At 35.6% G+C, this 20,032-nt stretch overlaps 1 protein-coding gene across 2 annotated transcripts in view; it reads left to right on the forward strand.

Annotated features, from left to right (window-relative positions):
- The window catches only part of HIKESHI (heat shock protein nuclear import factor hikeshi), a 43,125-nt gene extending 23,422 nt beyond the window's left edge, over positions 1–19,703 (forward strand). Inside the window, exons 3-5 of one of the 2 annotated variants that reach the window (XM_069071032.1) lie at positions 15,067–15,218; positions 17,050–17,168; positions 17,816–19,703. In XM_069071032.1, the coding sequence (XP_068927133.1) occupies positions 15,067–15,218; positions 17,050–17,168; positions 17,816–17,882 (338 nt within the window). In that variant the 3' untranslated portion in view covers positions 17,883–19,703. The remainder of the gene's footprint in view (positions 1–15,066; positions 15,219–17,049; positions 17,169–17,815) is intronic. The other variant, XM_069071033.1, reaches the window with a different exon arrangement.
- Positions 19,704–20,032: the final 329 nt, after the last annotated feature.

Genomic DNA, 20,032 nt, shown 5'->3' on the forward strand with positions numbered 1-20,032 from the left:
TCAAATCCCACTTGATCTCCATACTTTTGTTACATTTATTTTTGGTTTTGTGGTGTTTTTTCCATTTACATTGTTATGGTTACTGTATATTTTGTTTTCTTTCTCTGCTTCACTGTTTCAGTTCATATAGATATTTCCATGCCTCTCTGTATTTATCACATACATCATTTCTTATAGCACAGTAATATTCTGTCATTGATGTATCATAATTGTTTAGCCATTCTTCATTTGATAGACATCAACTCTATTTCCAGTTCTTATCTATCACAAAAAATGCTAGTAGAAATATTTTGGAGTATATAGGGACTTTTTTCTTATCATTGGCTTCCTTTGGGGTACTATCCCAATATTAGAATCTCAGGTTCAAAGGGTATGGACATTTTGTGCATATTATGTAATTCTAAATTGCTTTCCAAAATGGCTGAGCATTTCACAGCTCTGCCAACAATGTATTAGTGTGTCTACCTTTCCACACCCCCTGCAATATAGACTATTATCATTTTTGTCATTTTTGCCAATTTGCAGGGTAGAGTGGGAATGGGAAAGTATTCAAAATTGGAGAGATAGAAATGAAAGTGATTCCTTTGGGAAATAGTGAAAGGACCAGCTAGGGTCACATTTGGCAAATAATAAGAGATAAAGTTGGAAAAGTATGATAGGACCAGATTTTGACATGGTGGCAAAGAGACCAGTTAGGTGTTTTTGTAATAATACAGGCTTGAGGTTATAATGGCCTAGATTTAAAGGCTTGGTAATGGGGATATAGAAGAAGGGATATAAGTGAAATATATTATAGATTCTGATGTTGTAATTAATAAGCCAAAGAGAGGAGTCTTAACTTAAATTTTTTGAGTTCTGGTGATTGAGGAAGTGCTGGACACATTAAGTAGTCATACATAAATAACCTTGCTTGAATTCTCTCCTTCCTTCTAGCTATTCTGATCAAAAAGGAAAGTTAACACGTTGGCAAAAATTTAAGTTGTTTTTTAGAATGAATGGTTTAAGAAGTTTATAGAACAGATAATGTGAATAACATGGATAATAAAGGAAATAAGAAATCCATCAGTGTGTGTTGTACTGAGAACATAATCCTTCAGTCCAGTGATTTGAGTATGAGTGAAAGTACTGGAAAGGATAGCAAGGAAAGAAGTATCATGAGAGGGAATTTTGTCTCAGTGAGTGCCATGAGATGGAAGGAGTAAGAAAGGGAGAGGTTTAAGGAAAAGAAAGATAAGTTCATTAGTTGTGGAGCAGGTGTTCCAGAGGGTAAAGTAGAAAGGGGTATTCAGAATTGGAGTGGGACATAGGGGAAGTAAGGTTGAGGGAGGATATTATTTGAAAGTCTAAAATCAAGCATTGCTTGTATGATTTTGAATAGAATGAATTTCTTCCTTTGAAAACTGTCTATATGCTTTTGTCTGTATTTCAGTTTTGAAATGGCTTTTGTTATAAATTTTAATCATTTCCTCATGTAGTTTGGAAAACAAACCTTTTTCAGAGAAATATGCTGCAAATATTTTCCCAGTCACCCTCTTCCCATATAATTTTGTATAATAGAATTTTCTTTTTTATCTTTTGTGATGCACTCTTTCCCTTGCTTGGTTGTGAACTTTTCCGTGATCCATAGATCTGAAAGGCAATTTCTTCTTTGTTTCTCTGTTTTGCTTATGATGTCACCCTTTTTATTTGAATCGTGTAATTTAATTGGAGCTTATCTTGGTATATGGTATGAGATGTTGGTCTATATGTAGTTTCTGTCAGACTGGTTTTTAATTTTTATCCTTCAGTGAATTCCTTGCTCCCTCCTTTACCCTTTGGGATTATGCCTTATCAAAGTCCAGCCCTGCATTAATTCTTACCATCTGCTGCCTTTGTTCCTATTCCTGTGCTGCTTGAACAAAACATGGGAATCACGAAAGTGTGTGTGCTCACTAGATCCACTATAAATTTATGCTAGCTAATCTCAATCAAATGCTCACCACAGCAGCCAGTCCTGCTGCCCCCCCCCTCATAATTTATTCCCTGTCCCACTTATTGCATGCAGCAGCTGTTCCAAAGCTTTTCTTTTCTCTTCAGTCTTCCTATACAACTCCTTTCTTCCCCTCTCTCTGCCAAGGTCCTTGCCTCATACTTTACTAAAAATTTGAGGTCATCTTCTGAAAGCTTCCTTTTTTTCCTCTTCAGCTCAGATCCCTTTGGCATTGTCTCCTACTGTCTTCTCTTCTAGCTATATATACCCTTTATTCCATCCTCTCCTGTCTTTTCAGCTCATTACTCTAACATCATCCTCACTTTCTCTTTAATATTCAGTCTCTCCCTATATCCTATATATAACTTTTCTTGTTGTCTAAAAGCACACTTAAGTTTCTCAAGGCTTAAAAACTTTCATTAGATACTGTCATCCTATATGTGTCCTGCCTTTCTCAACTAAGCTTGAGAAAATCAATAGTCATTGCCTCCATTTCCTTTCTGCTAACTCTCTTCTAAACCCCTGACAATTTGATTTCTGCCTTAACTGCTCTCTCCAGAATTACTAGTTATCTCTTAATTGCCAAATTTAAGATGGTCTCTTCTAAATTCTTTTCCTTTTGAGGATCTTCATCCTTTAGAGGCATGGTATAATGGATAGAGTGCTGGGTCTGGAGTCAGGAAGACCTGAGTTAAAATCTGGCCTCAGATATTTATTAGTTGTGTGACCCAGAACAAGTCCAAGTCACTTAACCTCTGCCTCATATTCCTCAACTGTAAAATGGGGATAATAATAGCACCTACCTCACAGGGTTGTTCTGAGGATCAAATGAGATAATTGTAAAAAAGCACTTAGCACAGTGTCTGGCACATAGTAGGCACTATATAAATGCTTATTCTCTACTTTTCTCCCTTTTGACCTCTCTTTTGACATATTTGACATTGTTGGTCACCTTTCTCCTGGAAACTCTTGTTTCTCCTTTCTGCCTCACTAACTTATCCTTTTTAACTTGCTTTACTGTTTCTTCATCTGTGTCATGCCCACTAAATGTGGGTGTTCTTCAAGACTTTATCCTGGGCTCTCTATTTTTTTGGATCTATACTTTATCACTTCGTGATCTCATCAACTCAAAAGGATTTCAGTTACTACCCTTCTGAAGATGATTAATAGATCTAGATATTTAGCCCTAGTCTCTCTCTAGAACTCTAGTTGTACATTATCAGCTGCTTGTTGAACCTGTCAAACTGGATAATCTGTAGGCATCTCAAACTCAACAAAGAACTCCTTTGAGTCCCCTGCTCCCAACTCTCTCTTCTGAACTTTTAAATTATTGTTAAGGTCACCACCATCCTTCCAGTCACCCAATTACACAGTTTTCAATATCTGAACTCCTTTATTTTGTTCACGCCATATTCAAATGTTTTTCCAAATCTTGTAATTTCTTTACAACTTTTACATGGCACCTTTTCATTCATACAGCCATTAGCCTACTTCCTACACTTATCACCTCTCACCTGATCTATTGCAGTAGTCTTTTAAAGGGACTCCATGGCTAAAATCTTTCTCCGCTCTAATGCTTTTCACGTAGCTTCCGAAAGGATTTTCCTAAAACATGGTATTGCCAGTCAATATATTCTATGGCTTCCTATTGACTTCAGGGTCAAATAGAAATTCCTTTGGCATTTAAAACTTTTAATAAACTGGTTCTTTCCTACCTTTCCAATCTACTCCTTTCTTCATACTCCATTGTCCATTTATATTGGCCTACTTGCAATTCTTTGGATGTAACATAGAGACTCCTGTCTCCATCCCATTACCCTGGATGTCTCCTATGCTTGAAATGCTTTCCTTCCAGCCGTTGGCTTAAAGTCTGACTTCTTTTAAGATTCATATTGAATGCCACCTCTCCCAAGGACTTCTTTTCTGGTCTCCTTAGCTGTTAGTGCTAACCCTTCTAAGGTTACCTTTTTCTACTCTGTATTGACCTTGTATGTTCTCATTCTATGTCCTCTATTCCTTCTTGAGGACAGGGACTCTTTTTACATTTCCTTTGTTTCCCCACTTTTCCCCTGGCACAGTGCCTGGGACTTAGTGAATGTTTAATAAGTGCTTGTTGATTGATTGGTAAAGCTTACGTGATATGATGGAAGATGTATTTGCAGGTAGATGGTGGTGGAGGGATTCTTACCTAATCATTGCTTTATCATTGTGTAGAGGTTCTCTAGATTCTTGAAGGCTTTGCTAGTGAAGCGCAAATTCTATCTTGTTCTTCCAAACAGAAATAGTTTTGAGTCATACTTGATGCTGTCAGCTCTTGATCAGTCTAAGTGTGGAGGTTGGCCATAGGGTCATGATTTATATTTTCAGATGCTTTGAGCCATAGAAATACAAATGCATCTTTTAGACCTTTTTGCTTCTGTAAGTGATGATGAATCTAGGGTCAGAAAGTATTATGGATCACAGTTTTAAAGTACACATTCATTTTATCTAATTATACAATAGCTTGGTATGTTTAATGGGCTGCAAAGATATATCAGTATAAAAGACTTAACTATCTGTAAAGTCAGGGAGATTGTTTCAAATTCTTCCTCTTAAGCATGTTGGCTGTGTGACCCTGGGCAACCCTTAACCTCACCTTGCTTTGGATAGGTAGCTATTGAAAGCTTTAAGTTGAAATAATAATTGCTTATCTACATAGCTAGAGGGAGTTTTCCTATCCAGGAATTTCCTATATCAATAACTTCACATTATCTGGTCCAAATAAAGATTTTTAATGTGTAGTCTTTGTTTTCTAACCAGCAAATTAGCATAATAGCAAGGGAGTTGACATTCTCACTATAAATGTGGTTTAGGTTCAAGAAATGAAAGAAACCAAGTTACTTGTACAGTACTCAGGAGTCTGATTCTCATATATCATGAAGAATATTGAAAAAAGAATTAAAGACTGGATATGGCAAGAGCAAAGTTGATATTTGCCCAATTGGAAGATAATGATGAGAACACGCTCTGCGTGGATATATTAGCTCTAATTGGATTTATTTAACCAAGTTACCAACTTTGGGAAATGGACAAAAGCAAAATAATTGATTCAAACTGACCACGTTAGAGAAATTTAACTAGTGTAATAGGGTTGCCACAGAGGCTGAAAGAACTCATAAAATGCCTTACCTCTCAAATATTTGTCTCCTTGAAGAATGTGCCAAGGATACCATAGAGTACAAGTTTATAGAAGGTGACAATGGCAAGTTAGAAGCAGTTATCTCAGGAAAGAGAGAAAGGCTTGGCATGTGAACCAGCTAAGCCAGATCAACCTGTTAGAGTTTGTATATAAACCACAAGGCAACAGAATTTCAAAGAGGGGAAGTTTCCAAAAGATTGTAAAAGGTTCTGGATGATACACAGTTCTGGAGGCAAAATACTTAATATTTTGAATGAATTTTGCTTAAAAAGGGCAACAGAAGATATCAGTAATTACAACCCATTCTTATGGCCTCTGATGTCCCTTCCAGCTCTTAAATTTATGTTTCTATGAGAAGTATAGAGAATATCATATTCCATGGTGTCTTATTTATTCAATTTTTTAAAAATTGACATCTTTGAACAAAATTCAATCTTGAGGGTTCTCACAAAACCGGGTATCTTCAAAGTATATTATTAAAATAGGACAAGATTCTCCTTGTGGATTGTATCTATTGAAAACTTGGTACACTGATCCACTGATTTTTAATATCAAGTATTTCATAAAATAGAGAGCTATATACTTACCCCTGTCATGGAAACTGTTAACATAAAGAGTCTAAACAAAGAATTCTCTAAATGTTTTTATTCAGAGATGGTATTTTTCCAGTTATTTAAGAGAAATCTGTTTAACCAGCACTGAAAAAGCAAAGTGTATTTACAGTGGGTATTCCTCAGTCTATGATAACAGCCATTATATTAGTCCATCCACATAGTTGTTGTTGTTGGTTTTGTTTGGTTTTTTGCTTTTTGGAAGGCAATTGGGGTTAAGTGACTTTGCCCAAGGTCACAGGCTAGTATTTGTGTTAAGTGTCTGAGGCCAGATTTGAACTCAGGTTCTACTGACTCCAGGGCAGGTGCTCTATTCACTGTGCCACCTAGTCACCCCCACATAGTTGTTTTGAACAGGTACTGCATATAAACAATAAACTAGGCAATTAAAGCAAAACTTTGTAACACAAATATTTTCCTAGTAATGTCATATGGCTGCAATTGATACATAATTTTAGAAGAATCTAAACTGTAAGTAATTTAAAAAGGATGTTAGTTATAAGTATGCTATAACATTACTTATAATGATTTGTGCATAAAAACATTCTTAAGGATGCATATGGCAACAAAGAGATAAAATAAAATGATCATATATTAATAATGAGAAAATAGATGGATAACCCAAGTACTCATTGGTTTCCTTAAGATATTAAAACTACCAGAGGAAAACTTATAGAATTAGTTGACTGCATATTTAAGCAAATAGTAGAGGGATAGTAATTTTAGAGAAGAGAACTTGTCATGGTCAGAACAAGTTCAGAATAAATGACAATCTGCCTTTAACATTCATGTAATATACTTTTGTTTTTACTAATTGAAGGTTTATATTTATATTGCTGTGGTTTTAATGGCAAGTGTGTCTTTAGTATAGATATAATGGATTTGTTGCATTTGAAGTTTAATGTGTGAAAGTTAGGCAATAATTATTTGATTCATTGACATTTTTGTAAAACAAACTACCGCTTTGTTTACATGGATTGTAATTTATATGATTTAAACATCTTTCAATTGAAATTCATGCTTTTGGGGCGGCCAGGTGGCGCAGTGAGTAAGAGCACGGGCCCCAGATTCGGGATGACCTGGGATCGAATCTGAGCTCAGATACTTACCACCACACCCAGAAATAAGTGGCCATGTAACCTTGAGCAAGTTACTTAACCCCAATTGCTTAAAAAAAAAAAGAAAAAAAAAGAAATTCATGCTTTTGTTATAAACGTAGATTTTCTCTTTTGTAACAAGGAACGTAGTTGCTTTGTTTTAAAAGTTTCCAAATGACAGTAAAACTGATTTTTAACATAAGCTTGACCTTTTCCCAAAAGAAATGAGATTTTTAAAAATATGGGATAAAGACTTAGGGTTGTTATAGAGTATAGCACCCTCTCCTTTGTTGAGCCACACCTTCTTGAGGAACATCTACAGCTCTTCAGACTTAACAGTAATACCTGGGACTGAGGCCTACCCTTAAAAGAGGAAAGCATTAAGGATCACTTTCTACCCTTGGGCCTGCTTAATCTTCATAATTTACTGTGCCCCACCACATCACAGTTCTGTCCCTTTTCTATAGCTTGTGTTCCATTCTGGAATTCTTCCACCTGATACAGGAACTTGATATTTTCTAGGCATTTTTCTGGGTCTAGGAGGCTTAGTTTTTGTTTGTCTGGAAACACCCCTTTTCTCCTTGTAAGAATGTTTTCTTGATGCTGTTATCACTGTCTACTTATGACCTTTCCCCTTCTAGTCACAAAAGCAGGTTTGAATTTTGTTTCTATTCTAGTACAGGAAATGTGGCTATTAATATTTTTGTGTAAATGAGACCTTCCTCCCTGTCATTCATTGATCTCCTTGGGGTATATAGGAATTGTTCCTTCACAATGCCACTGTTACCTGCTTTTATTGTATCTAGGCTTGGTCCAGGAACACTTGATGCTCCATTGCTTTGTCTACTGCCATCCTTGGTGGTTCTTTTTCTACAGACATCTTAATCTCTGTGTATACCTACCTCTCTCCTTTTCTCTCAGTTCTTAAGGTGATTACTTTAAACTATGAATCTGAAGCAGTTTCTAAAAGAACCATTAAGTATGGGTTATTAAGGTAAACAGCTATAAACTTTTAATTACCAGAATCATATGTAAATTAAATTAAAAAGAGGATCCCTGACTGAGAAACAAGTGTTGAGAGGATCCCCTGAGGAAGAGATCTGAAATTAGTTGATTATGGGCTTATTAGGTCCCACCACGCCCTTATTCCCATGACTTGCTGGTGTTTCTCCATGGGGAGATGGGCATGCAGCAGAGTCCCTGAGTCCCACCACTTTAAAGGCCTCACCTATCAGACAAGAACTTCATTGATACCCTACTAATCTGGATGGGCTCATATAAGCATTGAAGAACGTCCTGGCTGTCTGGTCCTTCAGTTCTCTCCAAACCTACTAGACTGAATGGCAGAAGCAAGTCAGATGGTGTTTGGTGCTTTGGCTTAAAACTGGGCTGGAGCTGAGATGAAATTTACCATGAGGATTTCCTTTTATACTGGTAGTTTTCTCCAGTGGCAGTGTAGTTTCAGTTCTATTAATGACATCCATGGAGAAACTGAATTTGGCAGGGTATGTAATAAGAATTACATTCTGTAATAAGAAACACTTGTAGTTAGAAACAAAAATAAATTTTCTGTTGATACCAAAGCATTGTTTTCTAGATCTTGAAGTGTCAATTTTGTTGAATTTTGACGTTTTGTCATACTTGACATTTTGTCATAGCCTTGGAATTTTATCCATTGTTATTCCTATTAGGAGTTTAGAAGGTGGTATTATGTACAGGCCATCCTACTAAAACTGTATTATCATCAAACTTAAATCCAATCAGAATTGAGTTGGCATGCAAACTAAGAAGTCTGTTTATAGAAACTTAAACATCTTTCCTATATCTATGTTGAATATGAGAAGCCCAAAAAGATCAATTTTAAGTTTCCTTCTACAATGACCAAAGCATAGTCATCATAGAATAATTATTTTTAGAAATAAGAAAATTTTAAAAACTTTATTCAGAATTTAAATAGGAAAACATTTCTTCATTATTATTGGATATATGTAACTAAAGCAATGCACATGGTTGCCTAATGCATCCTATTTGTTTTTTTGAATGGCTTTATAATCTTCTAACTGCTGAACTCTTCCTCTGCAATGATCTTACCCATGCAGAGATATGTATTTGAAGAGTTCATAAATACAACATCCATATACTTTTTCATACCCTAAAAAGCTCTACCTAAAACCTTCCTTTTCTCTGTAGGTTGACTATTTGTAAAGTGTCTCAAGATACAAAGAGGAAATGGCTCAATGTCTCAGGCAGGGACAGTTCCAGATGGGGCAGCGGAAGTGCCATCTACAGTGGAAAATTGTATGAAGGATGGGAAACAGAAGAGGCCAAGATTGGAGGAGCAGGTGGGGGAGTAGGACATTAGTTCAGATATAAGATAGATATATCATAAAAGTATTTGTTTTTATGTTTAGCTTTAAAGATATTTTATATCCTGTCTATAATACTCTTCAATACATGATTATCTTTAATCTCAGGATGGTAAAATAAAAGAGCAGAAACAGTAGAATCTCATACTGGTATTGGAAGACCATGGCAAAGCCCCAGGTTTGGCTGTAATGTTCTAGTGGGAGAGAACACACAGTTTACTCAGAGAACCCAGTTTGTGAAAACTTGGAGTACAACTGAATTTGTTCTGTATGAGGCTCTTCATTATTTCATTTTACTTTATCCTAGAGGTACTATTGTGAGACAGTATTAGAATGTGGGAAACAATTCCAAAGTTCTTTTTTCCCCCACCTGTTTCCACATTTTTCCTCCTTATATTAAGGATTAGAGTATTTATATTACTTATGTGCTAGTTTTCAAAACTTTTATGCTCCCAGGAAAGAAAACTAAGCATTGAAGAAGAATTTTAAAAGAACAACTTTTTGTCATCTCTTTTAAAATTGAAGTTTGTATAAAGCTGGATTTGTATTTCTCTTTTCCATTTTTTGATTGCCTCTCTTTCCCTATTGTGATATGTACTGATTTTGCTTCTGTGACTCCCTGTTCTTTCTGATGTTACTGTTGCTTTAGTACTATAACTATGAAGATGACCTTGGGAGTTAAAATAAGCAGTTAGGGGAAAGTAGATATAATTTACAGTTAATCCTTTTTTCTTTTTCACTTTCTTGTTTTTGTTATTTGGTTGGCTTTTTCCTCAGTGCTCATTAAGTACCTCCTGATCCTCGTGGTGTCCTTTTCTCCCATTCCAGCTCAGTTTTTAGGATAGACTTTTAAAACAATAATGCCTAACTTATTTCCCAAATTTCTGTTCTAAGGAAAGCATGAATGATGCTTAGAAGGACACTATGGGCTTAGACTACTGTATTTTCTTCTGAGGGGCGATGCTTTTCTCCCCATATGAAGTGAGGGGAGAATAAAAGGCATAGAATGGGGAAGAAGTTTTGTAAGTCTAATTTAGTCAGCTGAGTAGTCTTTATTATGTTATGAATTCCCAGAATGTCATTTAAAGTTTGTACTATATAATTCAACATTAAATACTGTATTCCTTTAATTTTTTTTATATTAGTCTCGTTTCCCAAACAGAATCTAAACCCCCTTGAGGACAAGCATATCCCCTAGAGTACCTAGCAAAGTGCTGGGCACAGTAAATATCTGGCCTGTTTATTAAGTGAATATCACACATCTCTATTCACATGCTTTCTGAGGCTAGATAGATAGCTAAGGCAATCCAATTTTAGGCTTTTGTGTGTGTGTGTGTGTGTGTGTGTATATATAAAAGAGCAAACATCTATTAGAAGACCATGAAATGAAGAATAAAATTCTGAGTGTTAGCTGTTTGCTCCTTTTTTTTTTTTTACTAAATTGATAGTAAAGATTATTTTAATTGTACTATTTAAGTTTTTATGGCAAAAGGAAAACATCTGAGTATACATGAGTAAACTTTTTATGTTGAATAAAACATCATTTTTACTGAGTGCTTGTTGGATTTGTGTTGTGCTATATCAAAATTAGATACACATATTGTGTTTAGATTATCTAGCCTGTCCTGCCACAGTTTTCAGTATCGTGGTGATTATATTAGTGATGACATTCGAGTTAAGACACTCATTATTCTTTGACCTTTCCTTACTGTCATGAACATCTAGAGCCCTTTATTGAGTTGAAGGTCTCAATCTGTAGACTTTGCAAATCCCATGCTACCATAGATTGAGGAGGCATGCCAGTCCTCCACTGTATGATGTTTCTTCAAGCCATGCTGGGCTTTCTCATGGCCTTGACATGAAAGCAGAATATTTAATTCGAGAATTAGTACGATCTCAGTAGAACAGAAATCTGTACTAACAGTTAAGTCACCAAGCATCTTTAAAGCACCTACTATGCAAGGCATCGTGCCAAGTTATGGGGATACAAATGCAAAGAGTGAAACAATCCCTGCCAACATAGACCCTTCCCTTACTCCTAGTGCTTTTTTTTTCTTTTTGGAGGGCAGCTGGGGTTAAGTGACTTGCCCAAGGTCACATGGCTAGTAAGTGTTAAATGTCTGAGGCTGGATTTGAACTCATGTCCTCCTGAATCCAGGGCCGGTGCTCTGTTCACTGTGCTACCTAGCTGCCCCTCTAGTGCTTTTTTTGAACTGCTCCCATTTTCTTTGAGTTTTTAAGGGTTTTTAGGGTAAAGAATTAACACAGGGGCGGCTAGGTGGCACAGTGAATAGAGCACCAGCCCTGGAGTCAGGAGGACCTGAGTTCAAATCCAGCCTCAGACACTTAACACAAAAACTAGCCTTGTGACCTTGGGCAAGTTACTTAATCACAATTGCCCTCTCAAAAAAAAAAAAAAAAGAATTAACACAGCCCTTTCTGGCACACACTAGTGAGAGCAGTAGAAAGCTTTCCTCCTTCCCCTTCTTCCTCTCCTCCTCTGCCTCCCCATGGTAGGAAGCTTTGGATTCTGCTTATTAGGTAGAAATAAGAATCAACATGTCTCATAAATTCTGAATTTAAACATTTCAAAATGAACCAAGTAGAAATACTACAACTGTTCAAAAGCAAACTAGTTGTTTTCAAGAATTTTTTTTGCTTAGATTCACTTATATGTAAAGCTTTAAAAAAATTAAGTGAAGTTTGAATCTGTATTCAGTTTGAACTATTTTTCTGTAGTCTCATGTTTCCATTTTTAATGGTTAAGCATTTAAGAGTCTTCAGTAAGTAGTTTAGGGTAATAGAATGATGGATTTTGAATTAGGAGACTTGAATTTTGAAATTTGACTGATGCTGTGTGATCATAGGAAAGTCACCTCACCCCACTGACCCTCAGTCACCTCACCTTTTTAAGCCTGTTTCCTCATGTGACAAAAGGATGATAATTGTTCTACCTACTTCATGGGGTTTTGTGAGGAGGAGTCTTTGTAAAGCCTTTATAAAGTACTATATAATTATATTTTTGCTGTTATATAACACACATTCATTTAGAATATGAATCCAAATCTGTGAAAAGAGATAATTAAAAATTATTCAACAGCATTTATTAAGATACTGTATTCAGGGCACTGTATTTTGGAAAGCATTTTGTGAATTCCCCCCAACAGATTGACCTTCATGATTAATTGTCATAGACTAACACTAGTCTATATAGAACTACAGAAGTTCAGAGTGGAAAAGACCTCAGGAACCATTTAATCCAAGCCATCCCCAAAAAAGAATTCTGTCTACAGTATGCCTGCTATGGGGTCATCTGGCCTTTGCTGAAGCACCTCTTATGGATAGCTCTTGTTGTTTGGATGGTTTTCTTAACATTGAACTTAAATTGACCTTGAGTAGTTTCCACTCTTTATTCCTATGTTTGCCTTAAGTAGAACAAGTCCTCTTCCAGCTGAAAGATTTCAGATGTTAAAATCTAGCTATCAAATCCCCTTTGAGTCTGTTCTTCTCCAGACTGGATATTCCTAGAATCCTTGAGGTTTCTGCTAGTCCTTACAGCCCTTTCACCATCTCCCCTAGGTGCTGTCCAGCTTATCAATGTCTTTTGTCAAATGACGAGCAGCTAGGTGGTGTAGTGGATAGAATGCTGACCCTGGAGTCAGGAAGACTCATCTTTCTGAGTTCAAATCTCACCTCAGACACTTACTAACTGTGTAACCCTGGGAAAGTCACTGAGCTCAGTTTTCTCATCTGTAAAATGTAACTTTGCCAAGAAAACCCCAAATTGGGTCATGAAGAGTCAGACATGACTGAAAACAACTAAACAACAACAATGTCCAGAATGGAATATAATACTTCTGGTGTGGTCTCACCAGGGTTGAGTTCTGCAGAACTGTCTTCTTATTTCTGGATGTTAATAGCTTCCTTTATCCAACCTAAAATCACATTGGTGTAAAATTTTGCATGTTTCTCTTGAATTTAATTGCATTAGGTTCAACCTAGTGCTCAACTTGTCTGTATCCTGTTAAGTTCTTTTTGTATCCTGACTTTGGGAATATCCAGATTATCAGTTATTCCTCTAATCTTTGCCTCATCTGTAGACTGTCGGTAGTTAATTCAAATCATTGATAGTTGATAAAAATGGTAAGTTGCCCAGGGCCAAGCATAGATCCCTGGGCTTTCTGATGGAGACTACTTACCAAGAATAAGTCGACTTGGAGAGTTGTCTGGGTTTTCTTTCTTTTTTTCTTTTTTTTTTTTTGGAGGGCAGTTGGGGTTAAGTAACTTGCCCAAGATCATACGGCTAGTTGTGTGTGTGTGTGTGTGTGTGTGAAGTATCTGAGGCCAGATTCGTACTCAGGTCCTCCTGACTCCAGGGCCAGCGCTCTACTCACGGCGCCACCTAGTGGCCCCTTTTTTTTTTTTTTTTTTTTGCTTTTTTTGGAAGGCAACTGGGGTTAAGTGAATTGCCCAAGATCACACGGCTAGTTTTTGTGTTAAATGTCTGAGGCCGGATTTGAAACTCAGGTCCTCCTGACTCTAGGGCTGGTGCTCTATTCATTGCGCCACCTAGCTTCCCCGGATTTTCTTTTTGAAACCTATTCATTTAGTTCTAAATCCATCTGTCATCTAGCCTACATCTTTTACACAAGAATAACATTAAAGACTTTATCAAATTATATTCAGAATGAAAAGTAATTAAGATTAGCATGCATTCAGTGAGCATCTAACAATTTACATTAAGAGAGAAGGGACCTCAAAACATAATGGAGGGAGGGGGGTGGCTAGGTGGCGCAGTGAATAGAGCACCGGCCCTGGAGTCAGGAGGACCTGAATTCACATCTGGCCTCAGACACTTAACACACACACATACACATACACACACACACTAACTAGGCGTGTGACCTTGGTCAGGTCACTTAACCCCAATTGCCCTCCAAAAAGCAAAAAAACAAACCGTAATGGAGAGTCAAGAGAGTCAAGTTTGGATGTCAGTAAAATAAAGTAATTTTGAGTTTTAAAAAATGGTTTTTCCCCCATTGGTTATAATCCTTCTTTATAACCTGACTAATGTTTAATGTGAAGGCATTTGTAGATCCTATATTTGACTGCATGCCACCGTGGGGGTGGGGGGGGGAGGAAATTTGAAACTCCTCAAGGGATTGTGAAATTGAATGTTGTAAACTAAAAGTAAATAAACAAATTAATTAATTAAAAAATAAAATTAAAAAAATGATTTTTTAAGAAACAGTGAAGCCTAGTGGGTAAAATGAATAACTTTCTTTGAATTCAGGAAGACCTGGGTTAAAATCCAGGCTGTGATACTAACTAGTTTTTGACTCTAGGAAAGTCATTTAACCCGTAATACTTTTCTGAATCTTAGACTTGCCTTCTTAAATTGTTGGACCAAGTTTTCTAAACTGAGAATTCATTGATACTTGAGTATTAGCATATGGGCAGTCCAAAAAAAATTACTTACCTAAATGCAGGATATTCACCTTCACGATGACAATTTAATTATCTTTTGTTAGAGGAAAAGATCAGCAGTGAAAAGGTACATAACATGTAGATTTAGAAAATTATCCCATAGACTTAGTATTATACATATCATGCTTTAAAGAAATTTTTGTGAATTTTGAAAAAGAAACTATTTCTTGATGTAAGAAAACCTTAAAAACCCAACCCTTCTTTTTGGCTTCCAAATATAAATAATAGACTAGTATTCTAAAAGTGTTTGTTACTTAAATATGTATATGTCAAACTTTAATCATATTATGCAGATCTGTCATGTATATGGGTCAGTATCATCATAAACATAATCCTATACTTGGCGTATTTCTTTCAGGGGAAGGTAGCCAGCATCCTTTTGGAGCCATGAATATTACCCGTACTCCAACTGTTGCACAGATTGGCATTTCAGTGGAATTACTGGATAATCTGGCACAGTTGACTCCTGTGGGCAGTGCTGCTGTATCATCAGTTGATTCATTCACTCAGGTAATGTAATGAAAATAGAGAGCAATTTAGCATACTTCAAAAATCAGCCTGTTGGTTGTACAAATGTAAACATTTTTTGAAAAATCACAAAATATTAGTTACTAGCCTCTGCATTTAGAAACTGATCTACTTGTTTTCCCCCCAAATATTTTGATCAGTTAAGAAATATCCAGTGTGTTAATTTTTTAGATAGGAAGGTTAGCTGAGTGAATGTAAGTGGAATGCTGTCCCAACTGACATTTACACAAACCTGTCAGGAGCTATGACCTATCAGTCCCTGACATGTTATAAAGTCCTGTGCATCAGAGTGCATTAGTACTCTGCTTTAATTGAGAAGGGGAAGTCCAGTAGTAATTTTTGTCTACTTGAGATCAGAACACTAAAAATGCATTCTGTTTTCAAAATTAAAATAGAGACAGAGGATTTAAGTATAAAGAAGAGATTCTTTTTGTGTTAAGTATAAAAAAGTTTCTTTTTGTGATATGTTATCACATTGTTTGCTGAATTTAAAAATTAAAAGCATCTAATGCAGATGTAGTAAAAGAAAACAAGTAAGTTCTCATAAAGTGTGTAAATTAAAATGAGTTTATAACGTAGTAGGAAAGTATTTCTTGTGCTGTCATTCACAAAATGATGTAAATTCACCTAATTACTTGAAAAAATGGGAACCTGTGTGTTTATGATTTATTTATTTTAAAGAGACAGTGGGTCAAAATGAATAAAGTTGACTCTGAAGTCTGTATATTGCCTCTGGCACCTCTTCGCTACGTGACCCTGGGCAAGTGTTGTTAGGTGACTGAATGAGACCAACTATCAGAGAAACTTTAAGACTACCTTGATGAAGGAGTCCCTACCCTAGTGATATTACAGATCCAGTCCCTGTTCCTATTCATATTAGACTGGGGAAAATTATGGGAGAATATTGTTCTTTATCCATTTAAAACATTTTTCTTCAAAGCATAAAAAATTTCTAACTCAAAACGAGTTCAAATAAAAAGCATCTCCTAAATATATGCCTTCAGTATTTGATTTGCTGTCCATTCATAATAATTCAAATAGTTAATTTTTTTTGTTCTCTCTCACCTTGTCCCCTCTCTCCCCTTTATTTTAGAATTAGTCCCTTCTCTTATCAACATAGATATTTTTGTATGCTTGTTTTCTGAAGCAATTTTTCTAATTCTGTTCTTCTTAAGAAGGAGAATCCTCCACCATAAAGTTCTTAAAAGGGCTGCCCACAGCTGGCATTTGACACTGAATTTTTGTTTCTGAGAAAGAGGGAAGAGAATGATTTTCTAGTAGTCAAAAAAGTTCTACTTAGCGCCTGATTTAATTAACTTTCACCTTTGTGACTTAAGTGCCTTGTTTAATTAGGTCTTTGTTTATACTGTCCTGGGCAAAGCTTTGAGACTGGTTTTTTGTTTTGAAGAGGCTGGGAGTGTTTATGTTGGGAAAAACATCTTTTTTTTCCTTTTTCTACACATTCTTAAAATTTTGTAAGCTTAGAAGTTGAAAATACTTGATAAGGACTGCCTTTGAATTATTTCAAAATAATATACTAGAGAAAACTAGTACTAATGTACTAGAGAAACATAATGACTTCTAGAACAATATAGCATGCTCAAAATTCACAGATCTTTTCAAAACCTACATAAGGGAAAGATGTTCACATTTTAAGACTGCAGTTAACTTTTTGGGTGTGAATAATAAATAGTTCAAGACTTATTGTTTGACAAGATGAGAAAGAATTTTATTTCACAAATAATTAGAACCAAATAAACAAGATATTTTTGGAATTATGTAATAATTCATAAGCTATTTATTTACTTTTCAGTTTACTCAGAAGATGTTGGACAACTTCTACAATTTTGCTTCATCATTTGCTGTGTCTCAGGCCCAGATGACTCCAAATCCTTCTGAAGTTTTCATTCCAGCAAATGTGGTTCTGAAATGGTATGTGAAAATACATTTTCACTTTTAATAACATTTATTTCCTGACCATACATTTGTGAAATCAGAGGGAATGAATGTGTTCTAGATTGTCAGGAATATACTGACTTTGGAGATAGCGGACTTCTTTTTGAACCTCAAATCTATTTCCCAGAGAGCATATTACAATAGAAAGAACACTGACTTTGGAGTCATAAAACCTGGCTTCAAGTTCTGCTTTGAAATAAACTATATATGTGACCATGACCAAATCAATTAATCTCCCTGGACCTCAGTTTCCGCATCTGTAAAATGAGGAGATAGGAGTAGATGGCTTCTGAGGTGCTTTTTCTATCTGTGTGACCTTTGGATCTCATTTTACTCATCAGACAATCTCTTTCATTTATAAATCTGTTGATCCTGTGATTGTTCCTGTTTTTTTGTTGATCATGTCATTTTACAGCCAAATAGAATTTAAAGAAATTGTCTTTATCTCATCATTAACAATAAATATTCAGTTAGTAGCTGGTTACTTACATGACATTAACCTAGGTATCATGAAGTTAGAGAGTACAGTTGTGCCAACCAGGCTCATTTATGATAATATTTTTTACATGTGGTTGCCAAACTCTACTGTAGCCACCCTAACCTTGTTATAACCTTGTGCTTAGCACTTTATCTCTCAGGTGGTTCTCCCACATGCCATCCTTGTGTAGGAGCATAGGAATATTGGTTTAGAGCTTGAACGGACCCACAGAAGCCATCAAGTCCAGATGCTCATTGTATGAGGAAACTGAGACCCAGACAAGTAAAGTGACTTGCCCAAGGTCACACAGGTAAACCTAGACCTCTTACCTTCAAAACCACTACTTTTCCCCCATACCATAATGTTTTCTAGTCCAAAGTATGAGACAGATCCTGGTGCTGCTAAAACCAGATTAAAATGTATTTGGGAAGTATTTAACAAAATAAATAAAAATACAGTTATCTCTTCTACATTGTGACTTTCCTCATTGAGGTTACAATATATTCCAGGTTGGCATTAGAAATTAAATAGGGATTTTGGGGGAGTTTTGGAGAATCCACCAGCGAAGGCCAGCAGACAACACAGAGAAAAGTTTAGATACTTAGAAATACATAAAATATGTGTGTGTGTATATCTATATCCAGATCCATATCTATATCTATGGAGAGTATTGTATAATATCTCCTTTGGTACAAAAGGAGGGCCAAAAAGTTTTACGCAGATTTTCTAGATTGCCAGAGTGCCATGCCCCTAATCCCTGCCATGTGAAGGGGATAACTGTACAATAGAGCATAATGTCAAGAAGTGGTTTTCTGAGTCATTATGGGCCACTGGAATGGGGAACCCATCTCTAACTTGAGGTGGACACCATTACTTTAGCGCACCTTCCTCATTTCATAGATGAGGAAAGTGAGCCTCAGAGATATTAAGTGACTTGTCCAAGGTCATGCAGGTGGTAAGTAAAAGGATTTGAATGCATGTCTTCTGATATTACATCTGTGTTCTTTACCACTGTTCTATGCTAATGTATCATCTGCAGCTTTTGTTCTTATGGTATATGTGAGAGATTCCTATGCATAGATATGTGTGTCTAAAGAATTTTAATACATAAAAACAAGAAATGTTATCTGGAGATTCTTAGAAATATTATGTTAAATATTTTAAATTAATTTACATGTACTTTGAAGACATATGGAAAGTCTTAAAATTTTATCGTATCAACCTTCAATAAGTGTTTACCATTTAGAAGCAATAATGGTCTTCATAAAAATCAGTATATGCTACTTCATGGAATTTTTATGCTTTTGTAGTTTGCGACAAAATCTATAGTTGTAGGTGATTTCAAGTTCCATATTTTTTATACTTTGTAGGACAGCATTTTGGAATGAGGTAATGTATGTAAAGGCAAAGCACTCTATGTACCTTAAAGGTCTACATACATTTCAGCTATTAATAATAATTAGTTCTGTCAGCATGAGTGGCATAGGAATTGAACAGAATCTAGGCTTGGAGTTGAGAGGCCTGTATTCTAATCCACCTTCTTGACTCATTAGCTTTGTAACCATAGTAAGCCACTTGAGGAAACAATTAAGTTTCTTCATCTGTAGAATGGAGATAATACTAGTAGTATCTGCTTCAAATGGGGTTGTTTTGAGGAACAAATAAGAAAGTGTATGTAAAGTGTTTTGTAAATTTTCAGATAACATAAATGTCCACTGTTAACATTATTACCACCATAGTTCCTGATTGCTTTGAATTTGAAATTAAATGAATGCTAGTGAAATTAAAATACCTAATTGTAACTCTTTACTGGGTAGTTGCTCCCCCCTCCCCTTTTCTATTTGCTAACTTGTTTTCATTTTCTGCTATGCCCTGACTTGTGCATAATTTGGCAGATGATAAGATAGCATTTTAATTTTCTTACAAGTAATTCTGTTTCCTTTCTTTTCTAGGTATGAAAACTTTCAGAGACGACTAACCCAGAACCCTCTTTTTTGGAAAACATGATTTAAATAAAATAATTTTTAAAGGGTTCTGAACCATTGTCATATTTTGGAGATAATAAACCAACCACCATTTAAAAGCATGAGGATAAAAGAATAATAAAATCTAAACTGAAAAACTGCTTCTTAATTATTAACCTTAATTAAAATTCTAAAAATTAGTTAAATTACAAACAGAAATTAAAATATGCTCACTGTTGATGTTTTTTTCTTACAGATTTAAAAACCTTTTCAAAAAGAATAAAAGCATTTAATCTGAATATGCACTAGTTAAAATAAGATTTTTAACAGTAATGATTTTGATGCCTCTCAGCAATAAAACAACTAAATTTTTTTAATTTGTTGTTTTATAATAATAA

The sequence above is a fragment of the Petaurus breviceps genome, unplaced genomic scaffold (assembly GCF_028583685.1).
Source record: "Petaurus breviceps papuanus isolate PSGF00001 unplaced genomic scaffold, PetGlider_PUasm1.0 90823, whole genome shotgun sequence".
Taxonomy (NCBI): Eukaryota; Metazoa; Chordata; class Mammalia; order Diprotodontia; family Petauridae; genus Petaurus; species Petaurus breviceps.